Here is an 18,617-nt window from a genome sequence, read left to right as displayed (position 1 = left end):
TTGGAGCGGTGTGTAGAAACGCCATCAGGCCAAAGTTTATTATCTGGCCATACCCTGTATGACATCCCCCCCCCCCCCCCCATGCAAAAATGTTGCATTTTCCAAATAGTGCTTGGCTAGCTATACATCTCCACATGTGTGGAGCCTTGTGATGAACTCGGATCATTGGAGCTGACCTTCCCTCCATCCAGGACCTGTACCGGGTCAGGAAAAGGGCAGCAAAAATCTCTACAGATCCCTCACATCCTGGTCACAAACTGTTCAACCTCTTTCCATCTGGTAGACGATACAGGGCACCGTTTGCCAAAACCAGCCGACACAAAGACAGCTTCTTCCCCCAAGCAGTCACTCTGTTGAACACTCAAAAACAGCCCCACCCTTTCACAGAACAAAGTCAATCAACACTGTTCTGCTCATCTACCTCATGTGTACTTCTACCTTACAGTTACAGTATTGTTTTTGACACATTATCATTGCACTGAACTGCCTTGCACTATATTTATATTTAATCTTAAACCTCAGTCTATACTAATATTGCACTATTCCCACCCCCTTTTTCTACTGTATATTGCATCTTGCCTGTGTCTGTTGAGGTGTCCATGACTTGGCAACCTTGACAAGGACATTGCATTACCCTATACCACCCAGAGTGTCTATTTATTTATTAGCAAATGTACATACTGTGTTTATTCTTATACATAGCCATATTCTACTGCCCTTCATTCTACTCTTACTGTTCTGTTTTTTTTTTTTCTTTTACTCGTTACTCTTTACTTTTGTTTTTTCTTAATTTTTATTCTTATATGTTAAGTGTGTTACTTTGAGAGCAAAGATTAGCCGGAGTCAAATTCCTTGTTTGTTTACGCAAACCTGGCCAATAAAGCTGATTCTGAGTTTTAAAAGCATGTCCAGAAGAAAATGAGAAGGACTCTCATACAGCACTGAGAATGAATGTACAGGCTATCTAACACTGGTGCAGTATTGCCTCCACAGGGGTCTGTACTGGTCTGGCATGTTGCCCATAGAAGTGAAGACAACCTATTATAGTCTATAATCTATTTAGTAGACACTTGTATATCCCTTGATCATAAACATATATTTTATCAGTATATGCACCCATATAATGCAATAATAATCTCATCATTTAAACAAATGAACTTCTTCAAAACATTTAGGTGCATTACCATGTAATACATAGTTGGATGTGCACCTGTACAGATGATGTATGACATAAAAAATAAGACACAAACGGCAATTAACAGTCCAATATAAAAATAAAGTATTGGCTAAAATAAGGCAATGGCAAAACTTTAGTTTTAAATCACAGGTGGCCAGGGTAGCCAGGTGACCTAATTTGGCTTAACATAACTTTAACTTATACCATACCATGTACAACAATGTTGGTTTTCAAGCAAATCAAATGATATACTTTTACAATTTGCACATAATTACACATTGCATTGGCATTTGCATAATTACATTGGCTAAAACCTGTGTGTTCATTTTGCAAAAAAGGTTCCGTTTTATTGATAGCTACATGCTATCACTCTGCTGATGAGTCTCATAGATCTGATGCTGATCTCTCACACATCAACTTTCAATCTACAAACTAATCTGTCTACCACATCTGTTTCTTATACCTCAGGTGAGCTGGTCTAATATGCAGTTTTGAGTTTGGTGTTTTTTTTTTCCAGCATAGTCAGGTGGAAACTTGGTAGTTTTGCTAACAGTTTGTGCATTTTGTAATAGTACAATAGTAAAAAATAGTCCTGTAGTAAAAAAAACAGTAAGTCTCTTCTCTGAAGGCACATGGATGCTTTCCTTTTCTAGTCTTCGAAGGAGTTATTATCCTTCACACCTTCAAAAGCCTTATTTCATCAAAAAATTCATGTCAGAAACACCATTAGATGTGACAGTTTGGTGGAAGTTGGCAGGTTTGTACGTGTGATGCAAAGGGAGATCCTCCACTGGATGGCAAAGCTGGAGAAATTGCTGAAAATAAGAAAAGATAATTAAGTAACTTGTACGTTATATGATAGAGCACTGATACTTTACAACAAATCAACAAATGTGCATCTTAGTGCTTAGTGATTATCTTCAGAAACATTCAAATGACACCTATAACCTTGAACTTACATCTTTCAGGGGGCCTTTGCCCATGTACAGTTTGTAGATGATCCAGAGGGGAATGAGAGAAAGAGAGATGGTGGCTAAGAACCAACCAATGACGTTGGCCCAAACAGGGTACACGTACGTGAGGCTGAACTTCAGAGGAGAGTACCTCACAGTAGAGAAAATCAATGTGCCCTGTGAACAAGAGGAGGGAAGTAGAGGGAGTAAACAGTTAGTGAAATCATGTATTTGTTACATTACTTGTATTCGTAGACACATTTTGCTGCCTGTGTCTACATTGCAATATAACTCACTCAGCTTTCCCTGGGTGGCACGATCCAGTCGAAATAAACATACTGTGTGAGGAAATGCACAGATCGAAGCCAAGTTCCTTCCCAGAGTGGGCGCCAGTAAATCACCATAAGTGAAATGTGTATCATAATATGTCCATTCATCCATACATACAAACATACTATACATCCATGACACTGCAATAATCATTTCCTGACACCCTAAATGTCAAGAACCTGCTTAATGTTCTCCTGAAGCGGTCCAGAATGTAGAGGCGGCAGCAGAATGAGCCTTACCATACACACTGTAGGAGTGATGAAGAGCCAGCAGTACTTCATCACAGGTGCTGGTCTGTACCCGATCATGTGAGTTATGTTACCATAGAAGCGTTCAGCACCTGTTTCATAAGAAGACAGGGTGTTAGAGCTCCCCCAAAACAACTATGCACAAATGGTATTGTAGTGACACACTCATGATGGGTTAGGACACAACCAGAGACTCCTTCTTTGATGAAATGCACCGGTCAGATTCTGAGATGGTTATCCTCTGCTAGAGCTCAGTGCATCTTCCACAGCTGCTAGATCTCTGGGTTTATTAATAGTGCATAGCATAGTTTTATTCTAGCTTGAAGGTGATTAGCCTAGCTTGAAGGTGATTGTGTTGTTGCCAGTTAACAGACTTTCATAGACTTGTCTTGCCATACATTTTTAATGTAAATATGTGCAAGTTGCGTGGACTTTCTTACTTACTGTTAATGTAAGACAATGAAAGTAATCATGAGAGCATGGAAAGGACTGAAAGGAAATGAAAGGGAAGGTGCAGCAGGAGCATGGTGAAAAGCATCCTGACACAGAAGAGATCATAAGGGGGCATTTATTTAGTACACCTTTTCCAGTTAAATGAATGACAATGTTTAAGGTGTCAGCAACCTGGTTGGTGATCAGCACGCTAATTAATCAAGGGGTATTCTGCCTACTGCCTAGCTTATCATGTCAGTCATGTCCTTTTGAACAAATACCCAAATACTAATTAAACAGGCAAAAATAACATTCTTTCAGTAGGCCTTGAATTCCTAAGTGCATAATATTGTAGCATTGTGGGTGTAGCAGTGAACTGACCATAGACCCAGGCTATGCTGATGGACTGACAAAGGGACAGAATGAGAAGAGTAATTCCGCTGCACACGTGATGGTCCATCAGCTGTAGAATGTACAGTCCCCCCTGACACCAAATAGAAGGGAATGAGACTGACAAAAAACCATGGAACAGCATAACATCCACACGTTTTTTAGATTGTATAAAATATAAAGACTATAAAGACTGGTTGAGTGCCTTTCTATGACAATATAGCTTTTCATTTGACCTGTTCTTTAAACAGAGGTACAGACTATGATTTGCCATTATGCAGTGTGCCTTAAATAAGAATGGACAATATGAATAGCAATATAAAAGTGATGTGTGTGTATGTGTGTAGATTCATTCCTCACCTCTGTCACAAAGATGAGGCCAATCAGAAAAGCTCCAGTGCAGATGGCCAGCAGGAGCAGCTCCCGCCTGAAGCCTTTGCGGAGTTGTGTGGGGAATATATCCACCAGTGAGGTCATCAGACAGTCCAAGCCAACAAACTACAACGAGGCCATGACAGAGACCAGTGAAATAAGCGTGATGTGTGGATAACCTGCATTTTATTTGCATTGATGTTAGGGAAGTGTTCACTGGTTTAGAGTGAAAAGGATGTGAGAGTTGTTGTACCTGGCTGTCCAAGCCTAAGAGGATGATCATGAGAAAGAAACAAGCGGACCAGACCTGTGGCACAGGCATCATGGCTACTACCCTCGGGTACACAATGAATGCCAGTCCAGGACCTGGAATGCAGACATTAAAAAGTAACACTAGCTCGAAATCACACAGACAACTCTAAATGAAAGATACCAATAACTACACAGGAAGTGTCACTACAAAGTTATTTACTATGCTTCTGGTGTTTTCACATATATTTTTAATTAGTATATATTTAGTATTTATTTCACAGTGATTTAAGTGATTTAGGATGTTTTAAAGGCATCCAAGCAGGCACTGGTTGTGCCTTAATGGAGCTCTACTGTCTGTCATCATATAAATCCCACCCCATTTCAGATCAGTAACTGTCATGTGCCCCGGACCACTTGGAGACGGTGGAATCTTTGAAACAATATCCAGTGTTAATCGTACTACCTCAATAAATATAATTGAATTTAAATGAGTTTGTGCACTCACCAGAATCAGCCACCTCTGAGATGTCAACACCCTGCTCGTGGGTCATGAACCCCAGTATGGAGAAGATGGCAAAGCCGGAAATGAAGCTGGTACCACTATTCAGCAGACATAACAGGAACGAGTCCCTAAAAAATGTTAAAGTAACATAATGCAAAAAACTCGTATTCACCCCTTGTTGTCCCTTTAGCCCTTTACCCCTAAGCCCCTAAGAAGTTATCATCATTGTGGCTTCAACATGAGAACCCGTTTAAACAATTTGAAACCATTATTTTAAGGTAAAAAACGTTATCATATTGCTTTAATGTCCACAGTCATCCATGATGTTTATGTTCCTCCATGTCAATTGTTGGTATTCATATAACTGCTTTCAATGATGTCTGTTACACAGTGTCCAGCAGGAATGCCGGGAACTGAGTGAACCTCTGTCCTAACACTAGCACCCCTGGGTCTCTCCTGACACTAGCACCCCTGGGTCTCTCCTGACGCTAGCACCCCTGGGTCTCTCCTAACACTACATGGGCCTCTCCTAACACTAGCACCCATGGGTCTCTCCTGACACTAGCACCCCTGGGTCTCTCCTGACACTAGCACCCCTGGGTCTCTCCTGACACTAGCACCCATGGGTCACATTTACATGCGTAGAAAGTTAAGAAAAAACGCTATAATACAGGAAACTAACAAGCACCATCATCTGAAATGATCACTGGCAAATGCAATCAAACATAAATAATGCAACATTTCCCCAAACAATTAGCCTATAAACATAATTTTCATAGATGTTGGCGTGCGCTATCAAGAGCTTCCATTTATTGCACCATAGGCTACTGCTGTGCGGTATGGTATGTCTGTCAACATAACCTACAAGTACTACTTTTTGGCTATTAACAAAGGTGAATGGATTTACAGCAATTTTGCAAATGTGGTGACGGCATACAACTTCTTAAACAAACGTTTAGTATGCACTCACAGTGATAGCCTACAGTTAATGTGAATCATGGACAATACCCAAAGAAAGGAAAGGAGATGATTTGCACCTCTGTTCACCAATTAAAGGCTGTGATCCTACAACATGATAGCATGTTTGTTCATTTTCAAAATATGTTTGCATGGTAGGAAATGTGTTGAAATTCTGTTTGGGGGTGAGAGAAAGTGGAATAGAATATTATGTCCAATATTCCAATATGTGGTTTAATGTTCTGCATATCTCATTAGTGGGTCACTTTGATACTAAAAGTATGATTCTATGTAATGACTGTATGATATCTATACTGTCCCTGTCTATATCTGTGTGTGACTGTATTTAGAGATAAGCGGGAATATTATGACTTTGCAGTGTTTCACTGTTCTGCATGGCTGCGTCAGTAGCTATCTGCTCCGGATTGCCGGGTTGCCACTAATCAGAGTCTGATTCAGTGTAGTCCACGTGAGATGGGATGACCAACGCCATAGATTTGGTCCCCACCAATGTTGACATCATGGCTACAGCCTTGCTCCTAACCCTAGCGCCCATCGGTCTCTCCTAACCCTAGCGCCCATGGGTCTCTCCCAACACTGCCACCCATGGGGTTTCTGCTTCCTTGCTGTCTCCCACTTGTCAATCCAAGGGGCTGCAAGTTTGTGGGTTTGAGCCGAGGCCAGTGCGGGGCAGAGCTGCACAGTGAACACACATTATATTTGCCCTCCAACCCGTACTTGTAGCAGTCATTATTGTAGTTGTTGTAGCTGCCCAGAGACGTGAGAAAGCCCAAGCTGATGGCATAGGAAAAGAAGATCTGCGTGCCTGCATCCATCCAAACCTTGAACCACAAAACAACCACATTTTAGGTACAAAAACAGTGCTCACTGTTTAATTGGTAAACATAATATAGAAGAGTATAATAGGAATATCAAAAGAATCTAAACCTGTGGGTCGGACAGGCGTGAGATGTTGGGGTAGAGGTAGTAGGTAATGCCATGCATGGCCCCGGGCAGGGTGATGCCACGGATGAGCAGTGCCAGTAGGGTAACATAAGGGAACGTGGCCGTGAAGTACGCAGCCTGCCAAACAAACCATGTTATTAAAAATACTGTTATTGCATGTTTGAGGATTTAAAATATTGGGGCTGGACAGGTGTGAGATGTTGCGGTAGATAATCAGCTGATTGATCAGTCAATCAGCTAATAGGTCTATTTTAGATGATAACTGAATGTTCTCCCATTTCACCATTAAGATTGTGTGACCAATTACAGTGTGCCCACCTGGCCTTTTTCCATACTAAAGGAGTCTCTGTGCTTGGTTCATTAAATATGCCAGCAGGCTGTAAGATATACTGCTGTACAATCTCATTGTTAATACAGAATGGTATGAAACTCTGGAGGGGTTATTGCAAGATATTTTTTGGTGTATATCCAGAAAACGTGCGCTCATTTTACTAAATTGTGTGCTCATTTGACTAAATCCTACACATGTTACTAAATTGTGCTCTCATTTTAATTTTGTAAAATGACCACACAATGTAGCAAAATGTGTGCACAATTTAGTTATGATTTAGCAGTAATATGCTACATCGAAAATGGAGTGAGAAGTTAACCTGACAAATTAGTTATAATAGATACACGTTCCAGGGAAGGCCCTCATCACAGCACACACACACACTCCAAGCCCCCCACCTCCCCAATCAGATGCCATTGATAGAGGTAGAAGCACAGCGGAGAGAGGAGGTACAAGTCTTCATCAACACAGGATGCGACAACCTACCTGCATCCCAGTCTAAACAGATATCAGAACACCACCAGAACAACAGCAGGATTCTAGCTGCAGCCAGCTGATGTTACAGTGCAAGAGAGGGTGGCCATGGCAGGAAGAGCTGCCCCAGCAGCTGAAACCCTATTGGGTCCATCAAAGTGAGTTACATATGAACGATGACCTACTGATGAAAGGGCAGACAATTGTTTTACCAGACACATTACAGAGTAAAATGCTGGCAAGACTACAAGAGGGACATCTTGGGATAACCAAATGTAGGCTGAGGACCCAACGGGCACTGGGTGGTGGCTGGGACTGTGATCAAATCACAGAAGTGGTGCCCAGTGTGAGGCAGGCTATGTGCCAAATGTCAACCCCTACACCCTGAACCAATGATACCCTCAGAGCAGCCAAAGCGGCCTTGGCAGAATGTGGGAACAGATATATTTTACTGGCAAAATTACTCTTACTTAATGGTAGTGAATTACTATTCTCCATAAATCAAAATAGTTAAAACACCAATAACATCATGTAAGAAAAACAGAGGTCTTCCAAAAATGTAATGAAAGTAAATAAACCAATAAACCTTTCGAAACACTGGTGTCAAAATGAATCCAGATATAATGGAAAGCAAACACTAATATACACTCAATAAATATACACGACCCTCTTACTAGTGGCCGGCAGCATTCCCTGTTTTTCGTAACTCCCTCCCAACAGGTTAAGCAATATTGACAGAGACTCCCACTTACTATGACTCCACCTGCTTCCTTGGGGCAGCCGTGGCCTACTGGTTAGGGCTTTGGGCTTGTAACCGAAGGGTTGCCGATTCGATCCCCGACCAGTAGGAAAAATGTGGGCGGGGGAAGTGGTTGAGCACTGCTCTCCCATGCCCACATCCACGGCTGAAGTGCCCTTGAGCAAGGCACCTAACCTCTCACTGCTCCCCGAGCGCCGCTGTAGCAGGCAGCTCACTGCGTCGAGATTAGTGTGTGCTTCACCTCACTGTGTGTTCACTGTGTGCTCAGTGTGTTTCACTAATTCACGGATTGGGATAAATGCAGAGACCAAATTTCCCTCACAGGATCAAAAGAGTACTTATATACTTATACTTACTCAGATGGCATCCCCTGGCCCAAATATGGTCTCTGGTACTTGACTTCCTGCCCACCAATTGACAGGGCCAATTGGTAATTAGCCCTTTTGTCTCTATAGGCATACAGTGGGATTATTTTTAACAATAAAATACCTTTTGTCTATTTGCACTGCACAGCAATCCTTCCTAACAATGGTTGAGTTCATGAGATTCCGATGGCTTATCTAAATTCGTCTAAGCCTAATATTGATTAAATATATAAATAATATTGTTTGGCAGAATAGTAATTCTTACAACCACCACATGTGACCAGCAGCCAATAGTTTGGGCAGAGTAAAGGGGAGGCGGGGAGGGCTGTGAAAATGGTCAAAGGCTTCTGGAAGAAAAATACTGACCCATATAGGGCCTCACTGGTGTATAGATTCACACCACTGTATCAAGGGGACTCCTGTATCAAGGGAACACCTGTGCTTACCATTGCCAGTCTCACCTGCCCAACTAAAACCACAATGGCCTAACAGGAAGGCCTTTGAAGATGAGGACAGACAGCTGAAAAAAACGCCGACAGAGGACTTGAATCAAAGACACAGAGCTTCTGTGAGACCGGAGCTAAAAGCAGGTCAGTGAATCTGGATCACAAACACAAGCCACAGTGCTGACAAAAGCAAACACTCTCTGCTCATATATAGTGGAGACAGGCTCAGAAGAGGTTAGGAGAAATAAAACACATCTCAGGCCTCTCCCGGAAATACGACTCCCTCTACAGGCTGTGGGGCACACGGAACAGACAGCAGGGTCAGGAGAGAGGGAGGGGGAGAGGATTCAGAGGTCCCTCCCAAGGAGGAAGGTGAAGACACCAGGGTGACTAAAGGACTATGTAACCTAGAATTCAGACAGACAGATGTTTCAAGCATAACTATTCCATTACACTATGTAACTTAGAGTTAAGACAGACAGGTTATATCATTTTATTGATGGTTCTATTCAGGGACTGAACCCAAAAACGCTAAATTCACATTAAATTGGCTTGCCATATCAACTCAGCTTCGCATTGGTGTTCTGTTCACCCAATGTTGGCTGAATCGAAACATAGGCCTATTAGTTGCTTACTTTCACTTCCAATGATAGCGAACAAACAATAGGCTATTTTTAAAATAGTTATGAAAAAGCATTGTTTAGTTTTTGGCCGGTAAAAAATATGTCTGGGCGGTAATTATTTTTCCTCTACCACTACCAGCCATTTTGGCTAGTAAGCCAAAAAGTTAATTTCAACCCCTGGTTCTACTACTTTGAGGAAGGGAGGATGTAGTATGCCCCTTTGTATGTGTATGTGCGGTGTATGTGCGCTGGGTAAACAGTTCAGTAAATATGCCTGCATGTGAAAAGACTATGCTGTTGTCCAATATCATTGGCTGTATGTGAGGGGTTACTCACCACAGAGGGAGATACTTCTACAAAACAAAAAAAACAAGTTTTGGGAGGTGTGCTTACACCATTCCAAGATCAGATCTACTGTGTGATTCAAGGATGACAGAAAATCTCCTCTTTGTGAGCACAGCTCTCCCACAGAACTGAAAAACAGTCCCCTAAGGAGAACTCCCTCATCAAATTTCCTCATCAAAAGTGGAAAGGAAATATTTTTAGATGTTAATCCTTCAATTAAAAAATAAAACACCAGACTACATCTGCAGTAAAAACCTGGTCAAATATGAACACATCTTTGTCCTTATATTTCTCCACAGAGGTCAAATGCCAGCATGCTCTCACCTTCCCTGTGGACTTAATTCCCTTCCACACACAGAAGTAAACGATCACCCAGACCAGGAGGAGACACAGCGCCAGCTCGTAGTTTACACTCCCTATTTCTTCTATTCCCTTGGATATGTGTAATACTCTGTTCCTAATAGATCAGAGAGAAGGGTGATGGAGAGAAGAGTGATGGAAATAGATAGAGAGAGGGAGGGGGAGGGGTGGTCGGATAGACAAGGCAGTTTCGGGAGGGAGAGAGAGAGACATACAGGGAGAGAAGCAAATGAGAGTGAGATAGACAGATTTATCTATTCCAAAGAAAACAACAGAAGCATGGTAAGAGTTGTATAAAGTATTCGAAACCCACACTTGAGTAGAAGTACAGATATTTGATCAGAAAATGACTAAAGTAAAAGTACAAATAATATATTAGAATATAAACAAATATGTAAAATAAGTATGTAAATAAGTAAGTCTTAAAGTATCTATTATTTACAGTACTTAAGTATGATAAGTAGCCCATTATAAAACATGCTTAAGTACTGAAAGTAGAAGTACAAAGTGCTAGTAAAAGCTTTAGAAGACAGGTGGGGTGACAACCCCCTCCTATAGCTATGCTTTTAATGAAAAAGAAAGCAGTCAGAACTTTGGATAGGCTATTCTAAGTTCATGCAGCACCTTCAAACTTGGTGCCTACACTTCATACATAAAGTCTTCGAAGCCTGAACAAAGGTACACTCTTAAAACTAATGCGTTGTCCCAAACTGGACACAGATATGTGTTAAAAAACAACATAAACTGTGTTGTCCCTATCTTCTGGACACAGAGATGTGTTGAAAACAACAAAAAACTATTTGTTTTAAGAGTGTATGGCCATTCATTTTCCACTGCTGCTTCCTACAATGACGTTTAACTAACGTGTTTAGAAAGGCAGCTACATCACACTCCATAAACAAGCCTAAACGAAAGTGCCATTAATGAAAAGTAAGCAGTTCGAATTTTAATTTAATTCAGCTCCTTACAACAGCCCACATAGGCCTTGGTGTGCTATGTCTTAGCTGTATTTGCTAGGCCTTTACTATGTCTTCATTCATTGCTGTGTCCCATTGTGACATCAGGTCAGGAAATGTTGGGGTTGCAAATATCTAACATGCTGAATGGAAAATGGCTTTTGTTTTCATTTGTACATTAGTTACCGGTAAGCCTACTTTGTACTTAATGCTGTTAAAGAAAATGTAGTGGAGTAAAAGTATGCTACATTTGATTTTAGCAATGAAGTGAAGTAAAAGTAAAAGAAGAAAAATAAATATTCAAGTAAAGTACAGATACTCCCCATTCATACTTATGTACTGTACTTAAGTATTTCTACTTAGTTACTTTACATCTCTGTCTTTGAACATCTCTGTCTTTGAACCAGATTGAGAGTGCCACAGAGCCACTTACTCCCAGAATTCCACTACAGGCAGCGTTCCATTGCCTCCTCTGGTGTTGTTTGAAGACGCATCCTTTGTGTAGCGTATGCAGGACTCTGAACAGAAAAACATCCCAAGCAATTATGACACGTTACTGCTACAAGTAAGACCCTTAACATTTTAGGCACTTATGGGAATATTAAATATATTATAATAATATATATTATTAAATATAATTATATATATATAAACATTTGTAGTTCCTAGGGTATAGGGAGTAGGGACTGCAACATAATTTTTACATCAACAGTCTTTCCAGTTGCTCTTACCAGTGTTCCAGCTGTTGTCACAGTTTGTCCAGGGCAGTTCTGCACTAAAGGAGGAGAAGAGATAGAATAATGCCCATGCAAGGATCACAATATAGGAGGTGGCACTGAACCCGATGATTAGATGACTGGCATAACCTACGCCTAGAAGGAGAAAAACAATGTCTGTGAATGCTTTGCCAAAAGAATATTAAGAAACTGACATAATTTAAATCGGATACATTTATATGCATTATCTATTGTTCTGTCATCCACTATTTTTCTTTCTATACTCACATCACATCACAATCAGATATTGTCTCTCACCCTGAAATAGTGGGCAGATCTTACGCCAGCAGGTGATGCCTCCCTGACTGGTGTACTGTCCCAGAGCGGTCTCCATAAAGAAGAGAGGAATTCCACAGGTGAGCAGGAATAACAGGTAAGGGATGAAGAAAACACCTGAGGCACATGGAATAATTACTTGCATGCATGTAGCAGCCATCAAGGTTTAACATGAAACTTCAAGTTATACTTAACCCTTCATACATAATGCCATCTGACCTGTTCCTACTGAGTGAAGAATTTATAGATAGTAATATTCACATCCAGGGCTCCGAACCGGTTCAAGGAACTAAAACGAAAACCGAAAACGAACGGAATTTTACGGAATTTTACGAGGAGCGGAAACGAAAACAAAATGGTCTTCAACTGTTCCGGAACAGAAACGTTATTCTGAAATCCACAAAACCGGTTAATAACGTTTTTTTTTTTGTTCTCTATATAACAGCCTAATAATTTGATTTCTGCAGTTTGAAAAAAAAAAAAACCGAATAAATGGACCTTTGGTCCAAATGTGTATATTTTGTCTTGCTGTTGTAATGTAACCTATCCGTCTGCCACTTCGGATCTTAGGCCAGCTCGTACGTAGCGTAGGCTACTGAAACTGATTTGGAAATTGTTTGTAGCCTATGCGTAATAGCCTATTTTGCCTGTCCACGCCTTGTCGTTTTAAAGTCGGGATTTGAAATGTTTGCGCAATTATAGCCTATTCTATGTAGAAGAGTTAAACGGGAAATTTGAGATAGGCCTTGTCAGCAACAGACAGGTTCGTTTATAAACAGGGTTGGAATTATAGCGCGAGCCTTTGAAGATCTCCATATGGATAAAACTTAGGCTACAACCAGGTAAGGAGTTTAGCACGTATCCAGAAATATTTTTGATAAGAAATTATTTATAGGCATAGGTTAGGCCTACAGTCTGTAGGCTATGGGATGGATAGCCCATCTGAATGTTTTTGGATGCCGCCTGTGATTTATTATTTTTGGGCATAGCTACGGTCAGGGGCGCAGGAGATATTTTGAAAGTGAGGGGGACCAAATTGTGAACACAAACCCATAGTGAGCCAGATATCGGATTGCCACCTCTGGCCCACTTTTGACCATCATATTTTAAACTTGCCAGAATATTAAGATAATACCATTTATTGTTTTCAAACAATTGTTTTCACTACTTGGGCCAATGGTAGAATACTGGTCACTACTTGGGCTAATGGTAGAAAAAAGCAACATGGGATGTTGAAATTTTATGAAGCCATGAATGAATCATCATGCCTATGATCCAAACATAGACTACATGATCAAATAGCCTAGTTAGGCCTACTTAAATTGTCTGGTATAAACCAAATCAACTCTCCACTGTGTGTTTGCAGTTAATATTTATCCAATTTGTGTCTTGAAATTATGTTTGAAATAAATGTCTTAGAACAAAAACGTTGATAGACTTGTATTTTATAGTTAGGCTAGTGAAAACGAGTTGATAAGTAGGCTAGTTGAGTTTGTTATCATAAACATAACAGCTAACGTCATGTTGAGCAGGAGGAGTTGAGCACTAGGCTACCATAAATCCTCAAATTATGCCCGGGATTGATTCTATTTATAGCAGGACAAATAAAGGCAGGTTCCCATATACAAGACGGGGTAACAATTGCCTACCATACCAACAATTGCCATCAGTCCACTAGAAGACATTGTTCGATTTAAGTCAATGAAATAACCTCTTCTTAATATTTTATTATATGTTGTATTGTATTGTCTTATGTTGGTTGGATTAATAGCCTACGGTTGGCAAAGAAAAGTAGTTTTCCTACCATGGGTCTCCAACACACGTTCTCAAGCTCATTCTCTTGCCGCCCCTTTCGAGCTAATTGCTGAAGCCTACTACATTTAAACACAATTGTTGCGACTCAAGGCATTCCAGCCTACGAATTTTATTTAAAACAAAAATACTAAATCATGCATAATTAAACAATAACTCAATGTAGGCTACTTGGCTACGCAAAAAGGTTTCCATTACAGCACCACCCCTATTCAATGAAGGGCTGCCTTGTCTCGCAATAAACAGCAGTGGAAATCCCGACACTTTTTCAACTGCAGGAAACTTAACAGTGAACCATCAAATATCTTCCAGATTTCAGTGCCCATCAGTCCCAACATTTAGCAATATAATCAAACAGTCCAAAAGTACATTAAATCCCAAACCAAACTGAAAATGCTTTTGATAGCCTACGGGTATGCATGCCGCTCCAAACGAAATGCATGTCTAAAGCCTACCTCGAATACCAGCCTGCCTCAAATAAAGATGATGATAAATGATTTATGCTAAGCAAGTAGCCTGGATTATTTTATGATTGTTAGTAGACAAACTGGCTTCAGATATCCAACAGAGTGAATATGAGATTGTGCAGTCTTACAGTACTGTAGATGGCTGTGGTTAGTGATGTGATGCTGTTAATGGGGAGTTTTACAGTTAGCGCAAATCCTATATGTTATTATTTATTTAGCATACCTATAAGGTTTTTTTTCCTTATCAAAAGTGAGGGGGACAACGGCTGTCTCTGCAGCACTGTGTGGGACATATCCCCCACATCCCCCGTGCCTCCTGCGCCCCTGGCTACGGTATAGGCTAAATCAAGGGGAAATAATGAATACGTCTATTCCTAAATCCACAAAAATAGACTTGATAGGCCCGCCAAACACTGCCGGAACTTTAAGAACGAATGATATTTTGCGTTCCGAACCGGTTCAGGACCGATATGTTGGTGGCGGAACGCATGCAAGAACGAAAACGTTAAACATAGGCCTACCTGAACCGTTCGGAACGGAACGTTTGAAAAATAATTTCGTTTTCAAGCCCTGTTCACATCACATATCATGAAATATGAGACACAGGGGTGGGGGGAGTGGGAGTGGGAGGGGTGGTAGGGTCTCAGTTGACCGGGGAAACAAGTGACCAGTTACTGTATGCAGGACAATTTTTGTGCCTTTTACAACAATGGTCTGCACATTGTAAATGAGCTCAAAAAATACTTTATTTACTCTAAAAAGGCAACAATTAACTGTTTTTATATGTATTGCTATTAAACGTATTTTGCATAATGTTGTTTCTGTAAAAATGAACAGCTTTTAATGCAATTAGAGATTTGGGCCTAGTGCCTTGCATGCAGTTTGTGTTGTTTGCCACCTATCATGCACCCTGCCTGGTTAAGTCATGTGATATAGGCCGTCTCTTTATGGTCATGTGGGAATTTCTTTTCTTCATCAAATTGTGCTCTTTTGTTGCATTCCCTCTCAATAGTTTTGCATTCCTTTGCAGTACTAATTTAAAATTTATGGTTATGGTTATGGGATTTGGCAGACAAGGCAAACACAGTTGGACAGGCAACTATGTTCTGTTCCCAGAGCATGCTTTGTCTGCAGGGTTAGGCCCGTTTCACAATGAGTGTGTGGCGTGAGCGTGGCTGTTGCGTTTCAGTTGCCTGGCATTTTCTGTCTTTGCTTACCAAAAGCATGTCTGTGGCAGCATTGCGACGGCCTCTCTACCAATTCTCACATCTTTTTTTTCTTCACTGTTTTGAATGGAAACGCTTCCAACATGCTTGTGTGTGGCGTGAAAAATAGGCGTGAGTCCTATTCCTAGCATGCACGCATTTACATGCGTCTCACGCAGGCGGTGTACAAGGTCTAACCTGTTAACATGGGAGCCGAAATAAAAACTCACACCTACGCAGCTGACATGCTCACGCCATGCACCCAGTGTGAAACGGGCCTTAAGGCCTCATCGATGAGGAGATTGCTGGTCCACGGATAATTTGTGGCACAACTGAATGGTAGCCTATTATGGAACTGCAGACTGAAAGAAAAAGAAACTAAACATTTTACAGATTCGAAAATATTTCTTAATTTAATGTTATCAAAGAAAGAGGCACACAATTAAGGGGGGGTAGTGGTGTCAGCCATGGCCGTAACTACCATTGAGGACACCGAGGTCATGTCCTCTGTATTTTTCTTCATTTTGTTTCGCAAGTTTTGTTTCATTTATTACTGTAAGTAGCCTTCGAATATCCGACAAGCCTTGCCTTAAATGCAACATTACTTACGCCCCTGACCTCGGTATTTTAAAAATCCTGTTACGGCCTTTGTGTCAGTTCTTATTCAATATGTGCGCGTCTTGCGCAATTGAAACTGAACCAGATGACGTATGTAGATTAGAAGCAACAAACAACGTTATTTAAAACAACGAACGAAGCAGATTCTTGCCGTCCATGAAAACAGCATAGTCAGATCCAAAAAAAAGAGGAAATATCAGGTATTTGAATTGACACTAGGTAGGCTGGTATGCAACACAATTAGGCCTACCTTTGCAAAAATGCTTTATTGAGGTAGACTTAAAAATGTATTTTGAATTTAAGCGTATACGGCCTACCGTTCTGTCATTAGCCTAGTCCTATACGTCTTTAACATTTCCTTACAAAATAGATATTATAGGGTAGGCCTATCATGCATTAATAGATACAGATGGGACTCCTACTCGAAATTAGGCATATACATCATGTCTATGGTTATACAGTAGGCCTAATAGCCTAGCCTAAGTTAAATGTTTAATTGGCCTAAGACACGATCTTGTTGTAGCCTAAATATTGTAGCGAATTATAGCCGGTGATGACACAGCTTTTAAAAACATTAATTTCCCTCTCGCTGGAGTGAACGCAAAACGAGCTGTTGCGCAAACAAATGAATTAGGGGGATGATGTGCATCTCCGTTCACCAAAAGCTATGATTTTGCTAACCCATTCGCAAAATAAATAATTTCTAAAAGGTTCTCTCCATTGTTAACGTGCAACATTTTTCCATGTGGGGTATAGTGTCAAGCAGTGAAGTGATAGCCTATTGCAGGTTGGCAATATTCACGTCACGTGAGTCAAACAGAAGACGGGCGCTGCTTTCTCTCTTGGTATTTCTGTCCCTCCGACAACTGCGTTAAATTGGTGTGTTTAGCAGTCAACATTTCAAAACATTTCCCGGGGAGAAATTCCCCCTACCCCAGCTGACCCCCTCGGAAAATACTTTCAACGTCCCTGGTCCTATAGGCCAAAGTGATTTAAATTTAATTCTGGCCACTATAGGGAGCCAGTGGAGAGTAAGAGAGGAATTGCATGTGTCCTCTTTGGATGATTGAAGACAAAGTATTGCGAAAAGTATTGCGAGGGAACACAAAACTATTATGAGGAAATTCAAAACTCATCAGAAGGGAATGGAAAAGTAACTCTAACAAAAACTTTTTTATCATGGTGTGTATGATACATGGATTATATACATGGGTTCCAATAAAGTAAAACTTGTGGAATGCTGTTCACTTAAGTGTCTATCTTTATTTTTAATGACATTATTATTTTTTCTGAGTATAAAAAAGGCAAAAGCATAGACTACCGATACCAATACCCCAGCTCCCCAACAACCCCCTCACCCCACACACACACACCATTCCCCCATGCAGACACTCCCCTGAAGCCACTCACCTCCCCCGTTTTTATAGCACAGGTAGGGAAACCTCCACACGTTGCCAGGTCCAATAATGGCTCCCATCACGGTCAAGATATATTCAGTTTTGCTTCCCCAGTTGCCTCTGATATTCATCTTTCCATGTTGGTCTCTGTCAAGACTGACATCGGTCCCGTGCCTGTCTTCTTTGAGCTTGGTGGTCATGGTGATAAAACAGACACTTGGCAAGGCTGACTGAGCAGTCCCCAGGCTGGTTCTGTTGTGAAAGAAAGTGTGGATGGTGATATATAAGCCAGTCAGCCTACGGGGGGGGGGGGGGGGGGGGGGTAGGGATGGAGGTGGGGTAAGTTACACAAGGGCAAGATTTGGTCCTCCCACACTCTTAAAAGGAATGTGTTGTACCTATCTGGACACAGAGAGGTGTTAAAAAAGACATCGCAAGTTGTGTTGATTCAACGCAATTTGTGCTATTTTCAACACATTTTGTGCACAAATTTAAAAAGGAAACAACACAAACTTGTGTGGTCCCTATCTGGACACAGAGATGTGTTAAACATTCGTTTTAAGAGTGCACCTACATCATAAGTCTTTCACTTATGATAATGCATGCATCAGAAGAGTCATATAAACACAGGGAAGGAAACAAGATGGAAAAAAGGGCCACTTTGGTGCAGAAATCATACAGGCTGCTGTACAAGAAATGTAACATCTTTGACTGTGTGTAAGTATGTGTGATCAGGAGTGTACAAACACACACATGCATATATACATAAGCCTATATCCATATATATAAACATAGATATACTGATACACACACATACTGTAGGCCTA

General features: G+C 40.9%; 1 protein-coding gene across 1 annotated transcript; it reads right to left on the bottom strand.

Annotated features, from left to right (window-relative positions):
* Positions 1-1,048: 1,048 nt before the first annotated feature.
* LOC121709814 (sodium- and chloride-dependent GABA transporter 2-like) lies at positions 1,049-18,030 on the bottom strand. Its single transcript, XM_042093426.1, has 14 exons — positions 17,804-18,030; positions 12,274-12,408; positions 11,971-12,111; positions 11,673-11,757; positions 10,248-10,380; positions 6,562-6,696; positions 6,352-6,455; positions 4,660-4,784; positions 4,156-4,268; positions 3,891-4,028; positions 3,522-3,624; positions 2,700-2,800; positions 2,137-2,307; positions 1,049-1,992 (listed from the first exon to the last, which is right to left on the bottom strand). The coding sequence occupies exons 1-14, from the start codon at positions 17,988-17,990 to the stop codon at positions 1,870-1,872; spliced, it is 1,794 nt and encodes a 597-aa protein (XP_041949360.1). The 5' UTR covers positions 17,991-18,030; the 3' UTR covers positions 1,049-1,869.
* Between the last annotated feature and the right edge of the window lie 587 nt (positions 18,031-18,617).

Source organism: Alosa sapidissima, chromosome 5 (genome assembly GCF_018492685.1).
Source record: "Alosa sapidissima isolate fAloSap1 chromosome 5, fAloSap1.pri, whole genome shotgun sequence".
NCBI lineage: Eukaryota > Metazoa > Chordata > Actinopteri > Clupeiformes > Clupeidae > Alosa > Alosa sapidissima.
Note: the sequence above shows the minus strand (reverse complement) of the source record. Positions and strands in the feature narration are given on the sequence as shown.

What these genes read in the sequence shown, in the direction of transcription:
- LOC121709814 (XM_042093426.1), bottom strand. Translation starts at nt 17,990, where the DNA reads ATGACCACCAAGCTCAAAGAAGACAGGCACGGGACCGATGTCAGTCTT. An exon ending in TACAATAATGACTGCTACAA is followed by an intron (nt 4,785 to 6,351) that starts GTACGGGTTGGA and finishes AACATTTTTTAG; the next exon opens with GGACTCGTTCCTGTTATGTC. An exon ending in GCAAAGGCCCCCTGAAAGAT is followed by an intron (nt 1,993 to 2,136) that starts GTAAGTTCAAGG and finishes TCTTATTTTCAG; the next exon opens with CAATTTCTCCAGCTTTGCCA.